Source organism: Colletotrichum godetiae, assembly GCF_030913485.1.
Source record: "Colletotrichum godetiae strain CBS 193.32 chromosome Unknown BDP55scaffold_4, whole genome shotgun sequence".
Lineage (NCBI taxonomy): Eukaryota > Fungi > Ascomycota > Sordariomycetes > Glomerellales > Glomerellaceae > Colletotrichum > Colletotrichum godetiae.
Window position 1 is genome coordinate 640,045 of NW_026851252.1, and position 20,484 is coordinate 660,528.

The 20,484-nt window shown below is 54.1% G+C and overlaps 6 protein-coding genes across 6 annotated transcripts; 1 reads left to right on the forward strand and 5 right to left on the reverse strand.

Moving 5' to 3' along the window:
* Nucleotides 1–1,759: 1,759 nt before the first annotated feature.
* Nucleotides 1,760–3,582, reverse strand: BDP55DRAFT_542068 (asparaginyl-tRNA synthetase; the record flags this gene model as incomplete). Its single annotated transcript, XM_060568280.1, has 2 exons — nt 1,760–1,886; nt 1,958–3,582. The coding sequence occupies 2 exons, from the start codon at nt 3,580–3,582 to the stop codon at nt 1,760–1,762; spliced, it is 1,752 nt and encodes a 583-aa protein (XP_060435018.1).
* Nucleotides 3,583–4,999: 1,417 nt separating this feature from the next.
* Nucleotides 5,000–6,625, reverse strand: BDP55DRAFT_627001 (arginase family-domain-containing protein; the record flags this gene model as incomplete). Its single annotated transcript, XM_060571696.1, has 3 exons — nt 5,000–6,084; nt 6,218–6,389; nt 6,497–6,625. The coding sequence occupies 3 exons, from the start codon at nt 6,623–6,625 to the stop codon at nt 5,000–5,002; spliced, it is 1,386 nt and encodes a 461-aa protein (XP_060435019.1).
* A 2,916-nt stretch (nt 6,626–9,541) lies between these two features.
* On the reverse strand, nt 9,542–10,755 carry BDP55DRAFT_723933 (GTPase CDC42; the record flags this gene model as incomplete). The annotated part of the gene is made up of 4 exons (XM_060578819.1): nt 9,542–9,607; nt 9,710–10,088; nt 10,310–10,429; nt 10,736–10,755. 4 exons carry the CDS (start codon nt 10,753–10,755, stop codon nt 9,542–9,544), a joined length of 585 nt encoding a protein of 194 aa, XP_060435020.1.
* A 1,962-nt stretch (nt 10,756–12,717) lies between these two features.
* Nucleotides 12,718–13,582, reverse strand: BDP55DRAFT_627003 (uncharacterized protein; the record flags this gene model as incomplete). Its single annotated transcript, XM_060571697.1, has 2 exons — nt 12,718–13,130; nt 13,330–13,582. 2 exons carry the CDS (start codon nt 13,580–13,582, stop codon nt 12,718–12,720), a joined length of 666 nt encoding a protein of 221 aa, XP_060435021.1.
* A 3,019-nt stretch (nt 13,583–16,601) lies between these two features.
* Nucleotides 16,602–17,691, forward strand: BDP55DRAFT_261533 (uncharacterized protein). Its single transcript, XM_060566342.1, has one exon. It carries the CDS (start codon nt 16,897–16,899, stop codon nt 17,641–17,643), a length of 747 nt encoding a protein of 248 aa, XP_060435022.1. The 5' UTR covers nt 16,602–16,896; the 3' UTR covers nt 17,644–17,691.
* Nucleotides 17,692–18,399: 708 nt separating this feature from the next.
* On the reverse strand, nt 18,400–20,445 carry BDP55DRAFT_542573 (Neurochondrin-domain-containing protein; the record flags this gene model as incomplete). The annotated part of the gene is made up of 3 exons (XM_060568325.1): nt 18,400–19,611; nt 19,661–19,967; nt 20,024–20,445. The coding sequence occupies 3 exons, from the start codon at nt 20,443–20,445 to the stop codon at nt 18,400–18,402; spliced, it is 1,941 nt and encodes a 646-aa protein (XP_060435023.1).
* Between the last annotated feature and the right edge of the window lie 39 nt (nt 20,446–20,484).

Genomic DNA, 20,484 nt, shown 5'->3' on the forward strand with positions numbered 1-20,484 from the left:
CCGAAAAGACATTATTGTGTACGGATACGCGCCTCGTCTCTGGAACGTTAAAACGGGGCGTGATTCAAAACTGTCCTCGAGTCAAGAGTATGGACGCCGATCGCAGTATCAATATTCAATATTGAGCAGCGTCGAGCTCATTGGTGCCATAGTCCGGCATGCGCCCAAGAAGCTCTCCGTCAGCAGCCACTGTTGCAGACCTGAGTTTTAAGCTTCGCAATTAGCCTCTCTGAATGCTACGCTACGGGCCTCCTTTCTCGACTAACTAGTCATGTCTACGCAACCAACCAACACTGACAATCCCAAGCTGGGCCAGGGTATCAACCGAAAGCGCCTGTTTGCCTGTTGTTTATAAGAACTGACTGGGCTATTGTTCAGCCAGGATCTTCTTGTATCACGGTTCTCCAGTCGGTGTCCACATTCTGATTTCTTCATTTGCTGTTAATGTTGCCGGCCATCACCTGAACACATACACTATCTCGGGGCGATCGCCAGAGACGCGAATGCGTGCGCGATCTGCCGTATTCGTCTGCGGATGCAACGATACCTATATTGATGTTTCCAACTTTCCATGTACGACGGTTGAGCCGCCGCTTAAGGTTAACTCGCTTGTCGGACGGGTTCGATACTTGGGCGTCAGACATTCCAGAAAGGTAAAGAAGTCTTCTTGAATATTCAAGCTCTAGAACCTCTGATGTCGGACAGGTGAGTAGGGAGATGCGCGAGATTATTGAGGTGTCCGATTGGGCGGGCCACTTACACCTCTCTTCACGGTCACCGCTCAGCTCTCAGCACGCCCCTATCTGCACAGACATGATCTGAATACAGAAGACAGCCTGTACCACTCGTCGCCGCCCATATTCCTTTTGAGATGGGATTGTATCGAGACCTTCTAGAAGGAGGTCTGATGTGGGTAGCTTCAAACGCAAGGTCGGCCGAGCAAGCACGAGCTGCGAAGCTCTTTGACCATGTTCGGACTCACAGCGCGCACGTTTGACGAACACGGGTCATGGGGCCCACCCAGTCGTCGACCATTGCGGCACATCATCCCGTTCGGAGCCGGGCCTCGGTCGGGCAACGATCTCAAGACTCTTACACGTCGACGTTGGGCGCAGGGACGGGGAGAGGGACGAGGGAGAGTTTTTGTCTCTGACACTCCTACCGGCAGTTCGTGTTAGGTTCGGCCCAGGCTCTCTGTCTCACGACTTTGGCTTCGACTTTGACAGCTTCCTTGCGTCCTCCCATCTCGTGGAGGGTATCGGTCCCTAGGGGAGAGGTTATGCTGTCGTCGTCGGCCACGGATCGCGATTTGCTGGTGACGGTCCACCGTCCGTTGACCGGCCGAGAATAAACGCAAAGCAACACAGCCGAGGTGGATGTCTCCCCCATTAGAAGGCTCCAAAACATCTTGTCGCACACTCTTTCCTCTTGAGTCACATGTGTTCAATAGCTCAAATCGTTTTGCTGTCTTTCTCACTGGAGTTGAGCGCCCCGATGGAGATTGGTTGTGATATTCCGTAAACTCCTATCTAGCCCACCGACACCGTCTCTTGGTACCCTTTGCAGCAAATCGCTGTCAAAAAACCATTGCAAAGCCCCCCGTCGAAACCCTGAGTGATCTCGCTCGTGCCTCAGCCGCAGCGCTTTTTAAAGCACGCCGGGCTGTAATTTTCTTCCCCTGTCGTACTCATCTCTCTCCCTCTCTCCCGTATCTCTGTCTTTCTTCTTCTTCATCGAACCTTACACTCTGGCTAATCCTCTAAGGCTTGCAGCGTCCCATGTAGCGGGGGTACAAGCATGTCGTACGGACGGTGTGCTGGTTGGCCATCCAGGCCAGGAAACGCTCTAGGCCGAGACCGTAGCCGCCGTGGGGAGAGGTACCGTACCTGAAGCAATGTTGTTAGCATTTTCCTCTTATTTGGGTGACCAAACAGCTTCAAGAGGGTTCAAAACTCACTTTCTCTGGTCAGTGTACCAGTAGTAGTCCTTTGACGGAATTCCCTCTCTGTCGTAGGCGGCGAGGAGCTCGTCGTAGCCCTCCATTCTCATCGATCCACCAACAATCTCTCCGACGCCGGGCATCAGGCAGTCAACGCTCTCGGTGACACGCGGGTCGTTGGGGTCCTTCTTCATGTAGAAGGCCTTGATCTCGGTGGGGAAGTGGGTGAGGAAGATGGGCTTGTTGATGATGTCGGTCATCCTGCGCTCGGCGGCCTCAGCAATGTCGTCGCCAAACTTGTGGGTCTCGCCGTCCTCGTTGAGAATAGGGGGGTCTTGGGCGTTAAGCCAGTCAATGGCGTCGGTGTACTTCATGCGCAAGAAGGGGCGGACGGGCTTCTTGAAGTCGGGGTTAAGCTCCTTGACGTATGCGGCGATCTCCTCGTCGGCCAGGACGTTGTCGATGACGCGGCACATGACCTCCTCGAGATGGGCGAGCAGGTCGGGGAACTCGATGAAGTCGAGCTCCGCCTCGACGTGGGTGTACTCTGACAAGTGTCTGCGGGTCAAGCTGCGCTCGGCGCGGAAGGACTTTTCGATGCAGTAGACGCTGCCCAAGCTGGGGAGGACGGTCTCGAGGTACAGCTGGGAGGACTGGGTGAGGTAGGCAGCCTCGTCGTAGTAGGGGACGGAGAAGAGCGTGGAACCGCCCTCGACCTGGGTCTGGACCAGAGCTGGGGGGGAAACCTTTGTCATCTTGAGGTCCTTGTAGGTCTTGGTGAAGGCCCACTCGACGGCGGCGCGGATCTTCATGATGGCGGACGCGTTGTCGCCGCGGAGAACCAAGTGGCGGCTGTCCAGCATCTGGGAGTCCCACTGGTTCTGCAGCAGCGAGACCTTGTTGGTGATGGCATCCTCGTCCGAGGGTGAAGTACCAATAACCTTGTAGTAGTCGACGTGGAGTTCACGGTTATCCGGGGCCGTCTGTCCCTCGGGGACCTTCTTCAGCTCACCGTAGACCCAGAGGGAGGTTCCCTGAGCAAAGGTGAGGGCGTCGTACGTCTTTGTGAGGTCGCCGGCCTGGAGCACGCACTGGAGGTGTCCGTAGCCGTCGACGAGGGTGATAAAGGTGGCCTGCTTCTGGGCGCGCAGCCTGTGGATGCGGCCAGCAATCTTGACGCGGTCGCCCTTCTTATCGCCCTCGCCCAGCACGACGGTCTTGTCGGCGATGGTGATGCGCTTCGCGGCGGGCAGGGACTCGTCCTCCTTGATGACGATCTGCTTGGCGGTCTCGAGGGCCTGCTGGCGGGCCTTCTTCTGCTCCTCCTCCTTGGCCTCGATCTGGGCCTGCTTGACGAGCTTCTTGCGGTGGGCGTCGAGGGCGGACTGGGCCTTTTTCACGGCGCTCTTTGCGGGCTCCTTCCACTCGAGGCGGGCGGCCTCGTCGTCGCCCGTCTTGGAGGCGCGGGTGAGGAACTGGCGCGAGGTGAAGTTCTCGTTGTTGGCGATGTAGGCGGCGGCAAGGGACTTGAAGGGGGAGGACTCGGTGCCCTGGGTCGAGGGCTCGTCGGCGCCGGCGTCGGTGTCGACGTAGACCTTGTCCTCCGTTTTGGGACGCTCGGCCAACTCTTGAGGGGCGGCCATGGTTTGTGGTCGGTTGAGTTTCTAGAGGATGAGTAGAGTTGCGTCCGTCGACTGGTGACTCTTCAAAGCTGGTAATTTGTGTACAGTCGAGGTTTTGGGAAATTTTTGGGGACAGTTTCTGGATGGCGGGGTAAATTATTCGGATTGAGTTGGTGGGAGGGAGGGGAGGAGGGGTCCCGGAAAATGCAGGCGGGAGAGAGAGGGTGACCTGGTCTGATGTACACTACAGCGTTGGGTATCTTTTTTTTTTTGTGACTGTGCTGCGTGAGTCACTTGCAACTGGAAAGCCAGTAACAATTGGAACAGGGAAAGTAATCAGGAGTTGGTATTACAGAAGAGAAAAAGTACTGCAATTGAGCTCAGTCAAACGATGTGGCCTTCTTTATTTAACGCAGACTATCCGTACCTGACCTCACGCGTTGCTCGAAGCTGTGTGAGTCACCTCTGTTGGCTTCCAGTGTCTGGGGTTTGTTACAGTGCAATATACCTCGACCCCCTTGATACCGTTGCTCCCCAAGGTCACCGCCCGGCGCCCGGTGGTGGAGGGGCACCGAATGTTGTTTAAAAGACGTTGCGTGGTTACCTTCCCAAAAATCAATTGAGCGTTGTAATTGCTCAGAGATAAGGGAGCTCGGGCCTTACCTTACGGGGGCCCTCTTTCTCTTAATTATGAGCCCGCCCGTTTGGCATTTGCTGAGGGTTGGGTTCCGAAGATAGGCGGGTGCGTCTCCGTATCTATGTCTGCTGGACCCCCTTGACTCGAGCGTCTAATGACGGGCATAACAAAGTGACAGTGAGGCGATTTGACTCCTTACCTTGGGTTGGCGGTGAGAATGCTGGGAAACTGAACAACCTTTATGTTTGGGTCAAGGGCAAAGGGTCTACTCCGTAGAATAAAATTTGTCCTTCTTCGTGGTACATTACTTCTCCCTAGGCAAGACCCGGATTACACGCAAATATTGTACGTTGAGGGTCATTACCTACCTACTGGGGCTATAAGAGAAGTTCGGGAAAAGGGAAAGATGTCATGAAGCTTGAGAACACTCTTCATAGACGAGTAGTCTCTGGAGGGTCGTAGCTGATGGCATCTCATTATGTTCATAGCCAATGACTTTTATCCATTTCATCTTCTCGTTCTCGTCGTTCTTCGTAGGAAGATGTTTTACATGACAAATCGCTCTGAGATACCCAGCGATTGATGGAGGTTGTGATCGCCTGCCATCTTGAGTCCATAACATCCAACTTCGAGCTTCGCTTCGCCCACACCATTACGGTGAACATACCCGATTCCATCATTCCCTCCTAATCATCCCACTTCTCCTCCTGGCTCCCGGAGACATGCATTCTGCATCTCACCAGCGAGCGAACCTCCTTTCATCAAATGCCAGGCTTCATCCCATCCGAGATCATCCCAACTTTACAACTCATCCTTCTCATCAACAACAGCAGCAGCAGCAGCCTTGCCCTCCTTCCCCATCCCTTCAAGTCCCTTCTTCACCATCGAGCTCAGAACCTCATACACAACCTGCGCCGCCGCCAACGCAGTCTCCTCCCCAGCATTCTGATACGCAGGGCTCACCTCCACAACATCAGCACCAACAAGATTCAACCCCTCGATCCCTCTCAGAATACGAATCAGCTCGCGCGTCGTCCAGCCACCGGGCTCAGGCGTGCCCGTCCCGGGCGCGAACGCCGGGTCCAGCACGTCAATGTCGATGGACAGGTACACCGGGTCCTCGGTGCCCAGCGTCTCCATGATGGACTTTACGATGCCCGCCGTGCCAATCTCGTCAATGTCGTCGGCGGCGATGCGTACCCAATTCTGCGCCGTGTCGTCTTCGTGGTCGGCAAAGTCGGTGCCGGAGAGGCGGGTGCGAAGGCCTGCGTGGACCGAGGGCTGGCTTGAGGCGTTGGAGAGAAGGCCTTCGTTGCCGGCCATCCAGAACATGGAGCCGTGGTTGAATTGTGTGGCGGTCCAGTAGGAGGGGTACTTTGCCGGGTGCCAGGTGTCCAGGTGAGCTGCGTGGTTCGCGATATGTGTCAGCTCTGCTATCCCCTTCTCGAGCATCTGTGATCCCAGTCTTTCACCCCCTCCCCCCTTTCCTAATTTCCTTCCACTTCCCTCACTACACCCAGAAAACCCCACCGAAAAGGAGACACACAAAAACTCACCATCAAAATGCAACACCCTCAACGGCGCCCCGTATGCCTCCCTCAACGCCCTCAGCGCGGGAAGCGCGAGACTGTGGTCGCCGCCGAGAGTGATGAGCTTCGGCCTGCTCAGCGAGCTCGACACGGGCCTCCGCTGCCCGAGCTCCTTGAAGGCGGCCGACATCTGCTCCACAGCGACGACATTGTCCATGGGCGTGACGGGTATGTCGCCGCAGTCGAGGATCGTGGCCCAGTTGGCGTACGGGTTGATGCTCGCGCGCGGGTTGAAGCCGCGGAAGGACGTCTGTCTGCTCGAGGCCTGGCGGATGGCGCGGGGGCCGAAGCGGGCGCCTGAGGAACTTGTCAGTATGGACAATTCCCTTGAATATTGAAAAGGAGGAGCCCGTGGATAGAGTCGGAGTGGCTGTGCGGTGTGCAATGTGCCGTTGCGGGATGAGAGAAAAAGGGGGTGTCTCCTGCTCACCTGGCCTGTAACTAACAGCCGTATCAAACGGCGCACCGATGATGGCGATATCGTACAACTCGGACGGCGTTGTCAGGCACTTTACATGCTTGAGATGAGCGAAAGAGCCGATGCCCGTGAATCCTAAATCGTCTCGTGAGCCCCCAAACGCCTCGTCACGCTCCCATTCGCTCTCTAGTGACTTTTACTAACCCCACTGAACAGTGATCAGTTAGCCCCCGTTTCTCATCTCATCATCATCATCAAGCAAGTCAATAACTGCATCGAAATCCAACTAACCTCGAAACCCCATTTCGCTTCCAACTCATCCAGCTCAGCCTTGGTCCACTCCTTGTCATCGCCGTGGTTGCCGCACGCGGCGGCCAGGAGGGCCGACGAGCAGCCCAGCAGTAGAGTCGTCAACTTCATGACGGTAGGGTGTTGTGTATCTGTTCCGTTTCAAGGTCTTTCTTGTGATGTTCCGGCACCGACTCGTCGTGAAAATCCCAAGACCAAAAAAATTCGTGAGAGGGCTGTTGGGTGTGACTGGGGAGCAAAAGAACAAGGAATCTCAAATTCCAGCGAGTCTATCGGAAAAGGTAGCGATAAGTCTAAATTATAAGGAAACCGGGCCCAAGGTATATCGGGGACCGGAAGCGTCAAGAACGGGGACACCTCGACCGGCCCGGCGCGGGCTTGACGTGCACGACGCCCTTGTGGTTGTCGAATATCCAAAAGGCTAGACCGACACTCGCTCCACGTGTATTCGGGGGGGGGGCTTCTAGTTACAAAGATCCGCCCATTGTGTACTCATAATTGGCCAATGGTACTACACTTGCCGTGTTTTCCCTCCCCTGGTTGTGAGCTTACTTTACGTACAATCACATGGTGGGCATGGTAATACTATTGTATTCGATCCCAGCGGAGAACGTCCGGCGGGGAGGGGAATAGGTAGAAGGGGGGCGCGGTAAGATGTGGGGTTCGAAAGCTGTCGATAACGGTATCAATCGTCCGAAGAGTGAAGACCCCGCCGATGCCGGTAGACTGAGTAAGGAAATAAATTGTCAACGAATGCATTAGACTAGAGGAAATGCTTGGATGCGACGCGCCGGCTCTCTCCAGGATGCTGGCAGCAAGGTAGACGGTAGGAGGGGGGATTGTATGACGGGCAATGCGGGGTTCGCATGGCCGCCGGCGCCGTGGAGCAGATGAGTCCCGGATATGTAACTATACGGTATCCGATCTGATCCCGGAAAGTGGAGTACCCCGTTAAGAGTGCAAGCTGATGTGAGGTGGACACACTGAGGAAAAACGTCCAATCGCAAAGGTGCGATTTTGAGGTGCCGTTTATCCATCATCGTCAGCGTCCCAAGTTGTAGTGGATGGAGGGGGGGCTCTGCGGGCTGCGGGCTACAGAGGTCCCTGAACCATACGCTCATAGAACCTACATACAAAAGCGACTCTCCCCCAAGCAACTCCCTAGATCCCTCGAATCCTGAACCACAACCCGCATCTTCCATTATTCCTCTTAGAACCCCCCTCCCCCCTGGTCTACTTACTTAAACGTCCTTTGCCCTTTCCATCCCCCCCAAGTCCCCCAGGTTCCCCAGGGAAACCCCATGAATGCCCTCGTGGCGTTCGCAACGCGTCTCGAACATAGCCTCCGTCACGGTTGCGGCAAACTGCTACCTAGGCGTGCTAGCACTGCTAGGTAACGTCTGATACGCTGGCACGCTGCTGGTGCTGGTACGCGGAAACTTGGAAGGAAATGGATGAGTGGGGTGTATGGCTTCGGAGGCGGGTAAGACAAGAAGTGCCTCCTCCTGTCTCTGTCTCTGCCTCTGTCTCCCCGTATCTCTTTCTCGCTCTCTCCACCAATGTCGCAATGTTACTGTTCGCTCCGTTGTCTTCATAGAAGAAGAGGCCCGGGAGTCCCCGGGCGTGAGCGTTGTGAAAACCCGTTGGGGAACAGAACGGCACCATTTCCAAGTTCCTTAACCGCATCTGTCTCGCATTGATGACCGATTCGATCGGATGGACGACGGCGCGCCGAGGCTGCGACGTCATTCTTTTATGCAGTTCCTCCCCCATCCCCTTCCCCTCCCTACTACCAATTGTAATCACCCTCCAGACCCTTTCCACCACTGTTGGCCAAAATGGTCGGGCGGCCACACGCTCTCAGGCAGGTGAGGGGTCGTTGGTGGTCTTTGCGCTAGCCATCGCGCCGCCGCCGTAATAAAATAAAAAAGTCAAGTAGAGTTTGAAAAAGGGCGCAGCTGGACTCGAAAGAACATTCCAACGACAAGATTGGCAACGTTCGGGCATCCTACCTTGGAAAGTCCTGAGCCGACGGAACGAACGTAGGGCGCGACTCAACTAGCCCATAATTGAGCATGCTTTTCGAACAAAAGCTACTGCCCACCGTCCATTACTTGCCGCTTCCAACATGCCCTCTATGCCCCGCAACGTGCTGAAGATAAAAAGATGTGAGTGAACGGATGGCGTGTACCGAGGCGGGCAGCAAGCGGGAATGACTCGCCTTGTCGATCCGATGTTGGAGGCACTGTTCCGCCCACGCATGTTAAACATCAATAGTCAGTGGGTGATGATCCCCACGAGGCATTACCCTCCAGTTGATCGGTGCTCGCTCAGCGCGGGCTATGGTTGTGGAAGGGGGTCGCGTACAGACACTTTGGGGGTTCAGTGCGAAGAAAAAAAGACCATCGATTTAAAGTGCACTCCAATCGCCAAACTGTCCTATCGAAGTATTCCTGCCTGCGTGATGAATTTACCCATCCCTAAATGTAGAAAGAAGCAAGAAAGACCACCAAGATCCGGGCCACAGCAAGGCGTAATGGGGATGCGAGAGGGATGAGGGGCTGAAATTGGTAAGAGGGTGATAGGATGAGGAAGAGCTCTGGGAATTGGTGAACAGAATATGGAAGGGGGGAAACACAGCCCGTCGACTTGCCCATTCGTCCTCTTCGCAGTCCCCAATCAAGATATGCCTAGAAGCCCGGACCGCCGTGGCCAGATGATCCAATCCAAACCCTCATTGTCGCTGAACCAGGAAGTCCAATCCATTAATTCGCGAGGAACGACCGTCCCTGATCGGTCCAAAGCCGTGGTTGATCAACACCTAGCGTGTCCAATGCCATGCGCGCTGCAAAAAAAAGGTCCAAAATGCCGTTCGAAGATGGAAACCCAGAACCGTTTGCGCGCGCATCTGGATGGCAAGAGAAAATGTCCAAGCCTGGTTCTCGGCTTTTCCTCTCGCCGCCAGAGCCAGAACTGGGTAGGCATGGCGGGAGGAAAGCAAGACCCATGCGTCAAGGAGTCCCACGATCAAAGCACAAGACACTTGTGTGACTTCTTCTTCGGGGCAGGAGGCTCCAGAGCCGCAACAATTGCCTGGGGTAGCATGTCAGTATCAAATCTAGGGCTGATATAGAGGCAAGTGGAGGGGAAGAGTGAAAGAAAGTAAGTCCAACGGAAAATGTGGATATTACATACCTCATCGAAGACGTCCTTCAGCTTGTACTGCGTCAGAGCACTGCACTCGACATACTTGACCGCACCCAAATCCTTCGCCATCCGCTCACCATCCTCTTTCCGTACCGGAGACATCTTCTGCTTAGAAAGCTTCTCGCGGACGCTGGGGTCCTCGCGCAGATCGACCTGGGTGCCGACGATGAGGCAAGGGACGCCGGGGCAGTGGTGATGTACCTCGGGGAACCACTTCTCACGGACGTTCTCGAAGGAGGCGGGTGATGTGACGCTGAAGCAGACGAGGAAGACGTCGGTCTGGGGATAGGAAAGGGGGCGGAGTCTGTCGTAATCTTCCTGACCGGCGGTATCGAACAGTCCCAGTGTGTAAGGCTCGTCACCAATCCTGCGTAAGAGAAAAATCCAGCATCAGCGAAATGGCCTACCGAAAAGTCCAGCAGCTTCTCGTCTCTTGTAGCACACTTTCTCCCCGAATCCCCATTGTTATTGGTTCATCCATTCGTCGGTTTATCCGCCCCTTGACCATCTCTTGTAAAGACCCCCTTGCCTTTGCTTTGTGCAACTCGGACTTCGATTGTTTAGGAGGTGTTGTAGGAGAGGACTCACATAACGGTGACGGCGTAGTTATCGAAGACAGTCGGAACGTATTCGGAGGGGAACTTGTTCGTCGTGTAGCTGATGAGGAGACATGTCTTTCCGACCGCACCGTCGCCGACGACAACACACCTAGAAAAGGAGAGAATCAGTTCTTCTGAGGCAAACAAAAGTGGCTAGTGACATGCGCGCTTTGATGGCTGCCATTTGCCGATCGTCAAGTTGAAGTCAGGATTGGCAACGGTGAAGAAAAGCCTCCTCCAACCCCCGAGTAATAGGTAGCAGTGGAATCCGACAGCAACAGCGACGCTGCAAACAGGGCAATAGCAGGCAAGCGAAACAGTAGAAAGGGCGACGGCAAGTGTCAGTTGTCAAGTGTCGGGAAGGGGGAAAGTGAGAATATGAAGCCTAGCGAAAAGATGCTCAAATTGTACGCACTTGATAGTAGCGACGACCATTGTCTAGATCAATGATGTTCCTGTGCAGGAACAGAGACCTGTGGAAAGAAAAATTAAGACTGGTCTCTCAGTCTCTCCCTTATCGCGCGGCGCGTCGTGTCGTGTCGAGTGTCTTGTCTTGTCGAGGTCGGGGTCGGAGTCGGGCGTGATTTCCAGGCGCAGGTAGTTGGGGGTTAGAGTGGCAGCGGGCAGGAGGAGTCGAGTCGGGTGGTAGGTAAAGTGTGGTGGTAGTAGCCCAGTGGTATTGGTACGGAGTAGTAGTAAGGCAGGCAGGTAGTGGCAGTGGTGGTTGCCGTTGCTGCAGGGCGGAAAGATGAGGTGGGTAGTGGAGACGGAGAACGGGGTCGAGGTCGAAATGGGGGGGCGGCGACGAAGGGGAAGAAAAGGCGTGGATTGGGTCGGGTGCCGGTGTGGTGGTCTTTTTTTTCTCTTCGGTGCAGGTGGTGGTAAGAAGGTGAAGGAAGGAGCAAGGCAAGGGACAAGGTGACAAGGCAACGGCGAAGTGAAAAGAGTAAGGCGAGGAAGGATAACGGGGTAAGGTAGGGAAGGAACGAGTGAGAGAAGGAGGCGACGACGACGACGGGACGGGACCCAACCAAAGTAAAGCCGCAAGGTCAAGGACGTCTGGAAGGTCACAAGTGAGATGTCGTCGGGGATTTTTTTTATTTTTTTTTTCAGCAAGGTAGCGATGGCGTCGGCGGTGGTCTCGACACACGCTGCAGCGGTGCAGCAGCGGCAGAGTACACGCGGGAAAGTGGAACACCTCACCAGACGGGAGGGAATAGAAGGGGGAGGATGGGGTCGGGTAGTAGCAGATTCGACCTTGCGTTCGGGGGTTTGATTTTTAAAAGTCCCTGTTTTTCTACTTTCTTTCTTTTTTTGGCGTCGAATGAGGAGAGTGAGTGGTCGGGAGAAGAGCGAAGGGGGGAACAAGCAAATAAGAAGGATAAAATAATTCAAAAGACGGGTGGAATTGACGAGTGTCAGTTGGTGTCAGTGTCAAGGCAAGGCAAGGCAATGGAAGGCTGCAGGAAGAGAACCTTGCACACACCAGTGGCACTACACGCAAGGTAAGATGCAGAGAGAGACAGGACAGAGAGAGGTGTATGAGGCGTAGCAAGGTCAGTGTACGAAGTAGTTTATTCAGGCATTGTATGTCTAGACATTCTCGGGATGAAGATAGGTAATAAGTATCATATAGTCCTCATGTTGTTGGTCCTGAAGACAGCATTTGTCCTGAGATGCTTCGGCCAACTATCCATCCGGCGACACCCACACCCACAAGTACCTACCTCTAGGTACCTGACCTGATTACTCCCGAGTCTTCTTGGGGGGCTGGTGAACGAAGGATGAACAAAGACATGGCAGTTGACAGCAAAAAACTTTAGCAACATTTGCAGCCAACCAGCACAGGGCAAGTGTATAGGGATGTAGCTGCAGCAGATACAGGAACGGTTCCTTCCACCCTTCCTAATAAGGTCGGGTACCTCAGGTCTCCCAGGCCTCGAGTAGAGACCTCAACTCCGAGGTAATCAACCGATACGGAGAAGTATTCTCACAGATACCTGCCGCTATTCGAATCAGTTCGGAATGCCTCACGAGGGTAGCAAGCCCCCGATGAGTGACAGGGTTATGAAAAGGGAGAGAAAGAAAGGGGGATCCCTCATCTCTAATCAATGAGCAGTGGAAAAGCAAGCAACACCAAAGTCTCTCGTCTCATCTTTTGCTCCTCAAAGTGACTTGTTGCTGGACAAAGTGCCTCGTACCTCGTGCCCTGTGCCTGTATGTGAGGGTGAGCAAGACTGGGGGCGGGTAGAGATTGGAGAGTGCCCGTGTCAGAAGGGGTCTTCCAAGTCTCCGGTCTATTCACCACCACAAGTCCACAACCGCCGCCGTCGCCTCCTCTTCTTCCTGCTCCCACTTCAACGTCGACGTGTTAATTCGGTGTTTGCAAGGCTGCTCTTAGCAATGATTGGACTTGGACGGGGTGGTTACTGTTCCAGAGGGATGGATGGCGCCTGATCGGTTGGCGTTGGGGTGCTTGAGATAGCCTGGTGCAGTGCTAGCTGGAGGACATGGCCTAACCCGGAAGGTCAAGAACGTCCAGCCATGTTCCCTTGGTCCTTGGATTGTGCGGAAAGCAAGAGTGCTTCCGTGTGTACTGGCAGGCACCAAGGTACCGAACAACCCAGGGCAGGCCGCAGGCCGCAGGTCGCAGACGTGGGTGGGTTGATGCTGCTGCTGCTGCTGCTGTTGCTGCTGCTGCTGGGCTGGCTGGATTCTGGAACGAATAGCCTGGTCGGGGGTGAGCGGGGCATCTTCACCAATCTTCCACCTTGCCGGCTTTCCTTTAATTTGTTCGACGCTCACCTCAACTTCCAGGGGTTACGTAGCCAGCGTCGGTGCCATGCCCTGGTCTGCTCATCTCAGTCCCAAGTGCCATTCCTCCCTCCTGTCCTTTCCGCTAATATCAGAAGGGAATGAGATGCTGTATACGGACGGGAACGCAAGCAGCCACCCTTTTGTCGTCAATTCGTATCAAGGAGGCACCAAGCCAGCCCCTCAGGCGCTTACCTTTGATACCGAGAGGTGCGTTTGTTGGTGCCAGTGCCGATGTTGCCCGGTACAGCGTAGTCCTGCCACCCCTCCACACCAAGAACCGGCCCAACGCTCTCCAGCAACTGCCAACAAAGCTACGGTCTCCCCAAGCGGACCTAGGTACGGTGGTAAGGTGGGCGCGCGGCCACGATGTTGATGAGTTGGACAAAAGTCTTGGAATTCTCGGCTTGATGGTTCCGTCTGGCTCGGGGTTGGGTGCGCGGGGCATTCGTAGCTTGCTCCTCGTCTTGATCCTTCACCGCCCTCACCGACCACTTTTTTAACCCGTAAAGAGTGGATCGTCCCCCATCTTTGAAAGAGCGGCATCCGCTGGCTTGGGTTGAGCTGAGTAGATCTTGAACTGGCTTCGACCCCAGCAGCAATGGCGTTGCACTTTGCGACTGCTATGGTAGCCAAAAGACCAAAGCCGCAAGCTGTCGGATGGCGAGGCGGTGCCAGTTGTAAGCAGAAGCTGTATGTGCTTGGAGTGGTGCTGCGTCTATTGTACCCGGAGTGTCGCGACTTTGTCAGTCCTACTCCTCCAGGTGGTGAGGTGAGGAAAGGTATCCGTACCTTTCCTTGAGAAACCCTCGTCACTGCGCAAATTGGGCGGAGGACCTTTGGGCCTGAGGCGTTGGAATCCCGTCCCCCACCATTCTCACGTTGCAAAAGGCATGTGCTCTTGCTTCTATAAGTGACTACGTACCTGGTACCTCAAGCTTCGACGAGGAAGGTGCAAGTGCACGTCGAGAGGAAGCCACCTGCCTATGTACACTTTAATCCGTGTACACTTAAGGTACCTTAAGTTGATTTGAGGTGTCTTCTTGGATGAACGTGTGAGGCAGAAAACATCATTTCTAAAATCTAGTCCATCGTCCAAGCTTCTGCAGCAAGTCCCAAGAAGCACACCTGCCTAAACGCTTCCTTTTGCTCTTAGGGTTGCTCCTGCACCAGCAAAGCACGAGCATATGCATCACGGTCCTGACATCACGCCAGCCAACCCGCATATCGCATTGGCCTTCTTCGGACACAATACACTTCCCAACGCACATATCGCCAAGTGCCGTCTGCCGACGGCTCAAATGACTTCCTCGCACTTACCATCGAGGGTTCATTCTCGTCCAACCCTTTCGCAGCGGGGTGAGATGGAATGTGCCCCTTCATGTCAGTGCTTGGCTCTTGCCACTTGCAGAGACACCCTTCCACCAGAACAATATCAGACGAGAATACCTAGTCGGGCATCTTGACAGTTTCCTCAACGCATGAAAAAGAAAGGAATGCCCTCATGTCATCAGCAACTCAGCTCAGGCCAGGTTTGTCCAGCAGAGTTTTCACCAAACTTTGCGTGATCTCTTTTTTTTTCATGTAATCATCCCATAGTTCTTTCGCCCCCCTAGAACCGATCCGTATTGACGCCTCCTCATATCAGCATGGAAATCGTAAGTTCAACCACCAACGTCGGCGACCTCCCGCCACTCGGGGCCTGCAGCGGCCGTTTATCGAGATGGGAAGGGGCACCGGATCCAGACCATACATTGCTGCTCTTCGTCAATGCTGTAATGTACTGCGGGATCTAAGCTACTGGGCCCCACCGTCTCAGACAGACACCAATCGACCCGAGATGGTCTTCTCGGGCGGATCCGCACCTCCATCAAAAGCAACGCAGGCCCAGAATAATATGGCTTTGGAACTCGACTTCGCCTTACCGTTGACCTCGAAGTATACTCGTCGATGCCATCGGAGTAAGACAGGCGTGATTCTTACTCTGCTGTGCGTCAGCTGTCGCCGCCGAAACTCGAAAACTACTGGTAATTGGGCTTGATGCTCCTCGGACACCAAGGTACCTAACTCAGTGTTGTGGCTCATTCTCCAAACAATTTAGCGCACAATCCCTTCTTTGTCTTCAGCTCGACCACAAGGTCTTGAACCTCGACGTTTGACACTGACACGCCGATGGCGCGCCACTCGCTCGTGGCATGCCGTGTCTATTAGACTCACAAGTCTCCAACCCCTATGCAAGTCTTTCTTCTGCAGTTTGCCGTCCCGGATGCTACCCTCGCTTCGCGCCGTCAAAGTGGGCATCGAAACACCGCCAGGCCCGCAAAGTAGCTCCTGGGGTTGGACGATGCCTTCCAAGTCATATGGACGACACGCGTTTGAGGCAGTCTCTCATATACAGGGAATAAGCTAGACGGGAACCCGCAGCCTTCTTTAATGCTTCGATCCATCCGTCACTCCCGCCTGGCGCGATGGCCCAGTTTGCTTCCCGTCTTGCATTGCGTTGCACTTTTCTAAACATTTCTTCTGGTCTTCATCCAAGTCTTATTATCATTCCGGTCTTCTAAACAAAAGCCAAGGACTCCGTGTGCCTCCCTATTCTCCCGGCCATCCTCCTCAGTCTCACATGCGTCCATCGCCAGGGCCCTGCGTGATCGATCTCCGGGATCACCGACATAAAAGGACTATCCCCGGCTCGTGCTCGACAGATTGGCGTGGACAACGGGAAATAAGTCCCAACAGGCATTTGGACCCCATAGCGGCGTCAGTCTGTGATTCTATGTGGCTATTAGTTATCCTGATACCTGACCATCACGTCTCCCTTTCAGACGGCAATCTTCCCTGCTGGGCGCATGGCAGCATTCAAGAGCAAATCGTATCCATCAATGTCAAAAGCTGAAACAGGAAGCTATGCCGGAAAGGTCGCACTGGTACGAGCGCATTACAAACAACCACCGACCCGACGGCCATCCGAGGATAAAGCACATGGCAGGGCATGACAGGACCCCAAAGGACTAGAGGAAAGATTTTCGTACGGATACTGAGCTGATGCTCTCCGTCCGTCTTTGTTCCCGCTTTGTTTGCCGCCGAGCCTCGACATTGCCTCAGTCCCTTTGTGCGTGTGTTCCACGTCACCGTTGCTGTTGCATCACATTTCCCTGCGCGTTTGTTTGCTCAGCCGTTTTCTCTCTCTTGTCTTTTTTTGGGAAGCGTTGTCTTGGCAGGTGGCATTACCCGTTGGAATGTCTTGACCGCGGGATCATCGCATGTCAAGAACTTGCACGGGGAGTAAATTTGATTAAAGGTCGCTGGCCTGGCTGCTTAAAGTAGAGTGACTTATTTTGATACCTGGGCGTCTAAGAAAACGGATGTAAAGTACAGGTACCCATTGCCGCAGACTCGGGTCTTGCAGTCGCTAGCTCAGGGCTACCCCTGCATGAGAGTGCCGTTCCTTCTGTGCAGATCATCGCTCAAGCCACAAATTTCCAACGCATGTGAGGCTGCAGCCGACAATCAACCTCATGCATAGCCCTACGAGACCACCTCATCTTCAATTGCTTAGAGTCAGCTGCAAAGGCAACCCCGACGACATCCCGACCCATTTCACCCAGGTACACGCTTTGATTTCCCTTCCAGCCGCACACTTCAGCCACAGCAAATCGATCCGTTGACTTCTCGTCTCGCCTTTTGCTCACCTCACCTTTAAGCCCCCCCCGCCACATCTCCAATCTCACATCCCCATTTACCGCCAGCGCCGGAAGAACAATGGAGACGGACCACATCGATAGTCTCTTGGAGCGCTATCTCCTCCTGCTGGACGAGTACAGCGCCTTGCGCGAGCGCCTCAGCGGGACCCAGGCCGGCATGTATCAGAACATTGCACGAGCCAACTTCTCCGCCGAGAGGGGCGTCCGTTACGGGCCGGATTACTACGACCAGCGCATGCGGGCTTCGAGGACCCTCGAGCTGGCGGTTAATGACAGGGGTGTTCCCCGCTTTGAGGTTGTTAAAGCTGCGGATGATGGCGATGCTGTGACGGAGCCGAAGGTGGAGGCTGCGGAGGACGGAGCGTCTGCGGCGGCGGCGGCGGCGAAGAGTGGTGATGTCAATGAGGCTCCGGGTATGGAGTCGGAAGGGGTGACCTCCTCTATTGGCGAGGAGACCGAGAGAGAAGCCGAGAAGGAGGGGGAGTCAGAGAAGGAGAAGGAAGGGACGAAGCAGAAGAAGAAGAAGAAGAAGAAGAAGAGCAATGATCCCCTCCGGTGGTTCGGGATCCTGGCGCCGATGCCGCTGAGGCAGGCGCAAACGCTCTCGGTGCAGGCCGTGCAGGACGTCATCCCCCGGTTGGTCTCTGTGGATGCCGAGATGAAGGATATCGAGATTGAGGTCCGCCGGGCGAGGAAGAGGCGGGTCAAGGCTGAGGCGGCGGCGGCGGTGTTGAAGAGCAATGGTGTCGATGAGGGCGGCGAAGCTGTGCGAAGGGAGGCGCAAGTTCCGATGGCTGCTGTTTGAGTTGAGCTGATGAGGGCAATCTTCCGTTGATGGAGATTCAAATCATGGTCTAGGATCATGAGTTCTGAGCTTCCTTTTACAAGGAAGGTCAAAAGTTTCATAAATTTCTTGTTCCTAGCGGATTTTCGTCTAGATTGTAAATGATGACGGACAATTTGCAGGGGAGAATTACTAAAGATATTGAACTCGTTGAATTACTTCACTCGGGTATGATGATATTTGATGTGTTTTCCTGCCCTGGACCCCAATTCCCTCCAAGATTCAACTGCTTTCTTCCCCAAAAGACGTGGTCCGCAAGCAGGTTTGTTGCTCAGGCACAATAATCGAGGGGTTTGCCAGTAGACGTCGGTCATTCAGTCTACCTCTATATTCGAATTTGATGAAATGCTAAGTTATGCTTGGCTCAAACTTGGATTCTGGCACAACCCAGGTCGTGTCATTTACATCTTGCATTGCGCGGAGTGACTTACGGAAGCTTTATCTTGAGTATCGTATATGCTTCAGACTAGTTCTCCCACTGGATGTTCTAGTATGCCTCGTAGCTTCATGGTGTGACTTTTGACCTCCGATGTGTAGTATTTTATCCATCTTGGAAACACGAGGTCTCTTATCGGTTTTGTTCGTAGCCGTAGTTTCTTTGCATGTCACCCAGGTAGGGAATCATTCAAACATCGGCTCATTGCCAGTCAATCGCCACACATGTCTGGATATTTGGGCCTCGAATGGAAGAAAGCTGGTTATTTATGGAGCTGGAAGCTAGCGAAGTCTATCTAGTGTCTGCAGCACATCGTCCAAAGACTCCCTTAGCGGGTCATCGATACCCACGTGCTTCTCGAGCTGCGTAGCTATGCCAAGCATGGCGCTGATTGAGTGGACGTAACGCTGCCTCATACCGTACGGCGCGCCAATGAGCAAAGCAGTCGTAAGCTGGAGAGCTGCGACATGAGCCTCTTGGACCAGAGCGGGCTGCTTGACCTCGGGGGCATGCCAGGCGGCCAGCGTCGTCACGAGAGCCATCCATTCTTCTCTCGAGCCGGTCCCCTCGCCTTCCACGATTGGCAGAAGGATGCGGACGATCTCTATGCCGCGCGCGGCTTCGCTTTCGTCGCTCGATATCGACGTGGACTGCAGGATGGCCACGAGGTCTTTGGTCAGGACGTCCCAGCCGTTGTGTGTCGTGAACTCTTCCAGCCCTGCCTTTTCGACCAGTATTCCCTCCAGACCTACTAGGATTGGTGACCGGAAGTCGAGGCTTGAAGGAGAGCTCGACTTGTAGAGGTCGAGGAGCAAATCCGTCAGTCCTGCTGCTTCTTTCCTCAAGAGGTCGTTATCGTCCTCGCGAAGCCAGATCGCCAGAGCTTTGACAGCTGCCAGGATGAGAGGGTCCTCGTTAACGTTGCTCTTCTTTGACTCCCAAGAAATTGTCAGCCTCTTTCCCATGGAGGTGTCGGTCTCCTTTGAGCGTGCTTCGGGGTGTAGACCAAAGGCACCTGCCACGGACGCATCCCACCTATCTCGAAGGAACTCGATTACGAGGGACAGGGCCTCCGAAATCGTCCGACGGATCTTTAGCAGGAAGTCGGGAGGCATCACTAGGGCAGCTGGCGATGGACTCTCATCGTCGAGGCTCTTCACCAGATAGCCAATGAAGTGCGTTGTGACATCAAAGGCCGAGCCCAACCGTTGTGCGAGGGCTGGGTATATGGGATCGTTGAGAAGCTCCAAGAGGCGGGGAAGACTCGCCCGGGTGTCGGTGAGGAGTAGAGTGATGAACAGGTACGAGAATGGCTTATCATCCTTTTCATCGCTGGTGAACAAGAGTTTTGATGTTTCTGAAGGGTACACCTCGAGCAAGGATGCAGCTGCAATGGTGTAGGAATTTCTTGCCTCTGGTGTAGGCCGACTAGTAAGAAGTCTCTTGATGAAGTCGATGGATGACTTGATCCACTTTGGGTTCAAGGGTAGGGCCTATTTATGTGTAAGTCAGTTGCCTGTATGCTCTCATAGGGAAAACTACCTTGGGATCCGAGTTCCGCAGAAATTTGCCTATGAACTCGAGCAGAGTAACACCATCCGTTCCATTGAATGTCGATACCAAGGCTTGGATGGTTTCGTCTATCTTGGACTTCAGCACCAGTCTGTCTTCTGCGATGTCCATGCAGTTGATCCAGGCAAAAGAAAAGATTTCGAGAGCAGATGGGTTGTTCGGGGCAACCTCAACTAGAGGAGTTACGTCGTCAATATCGAAGAACACCTTTGCCCCTTCAGGAAAGGCGGCCAAGGTGAGTAGGGTCTGAATACTCATTTCAGAAGTTTCCCTAGAGCTACATTCATTGTGAGTGTGCGTATCAACTATCGTCTCAGTAGGCTGTCGGCATACCTTCGCAGCAAACTAGACACCAAAAGAGGCATTCTTCCAACAAGTCTCTTGTCTCTTTTCGCTTGATCTGGTAGAAGCAAGGCAAAAGTATGGACGACTGATACTGAAAGATCCAGCATGTTTTTCGCGTCCTTTGGACTAGATTGCGTGGATGACCCTGTCTTCAGCAGCCGGTCCAAGAACTTGGGGGAGATGGATTCCCAGAGGCCTGAGACGGTGTCTGCATCGTTGCGCAGCTCCTCCGAGTTGTCGAGTACACTTTTCAACAGAGCTAAGCCAACGAATCTAGAAGTATCATCTTTGGCCTTCAACATACTCTGAATTTGGTCGAGCGATGCGGTTTGCTGTGTTCCTGGCGTCGACTGAGAGACCCCGGGAGGTGCTTGCGCCGCGACGGACTCTGCAGGAGCTTGGTCTGCCATATCTACGCCTCTTGCCTTTTTTTTCTGTAGGTGTTTTGC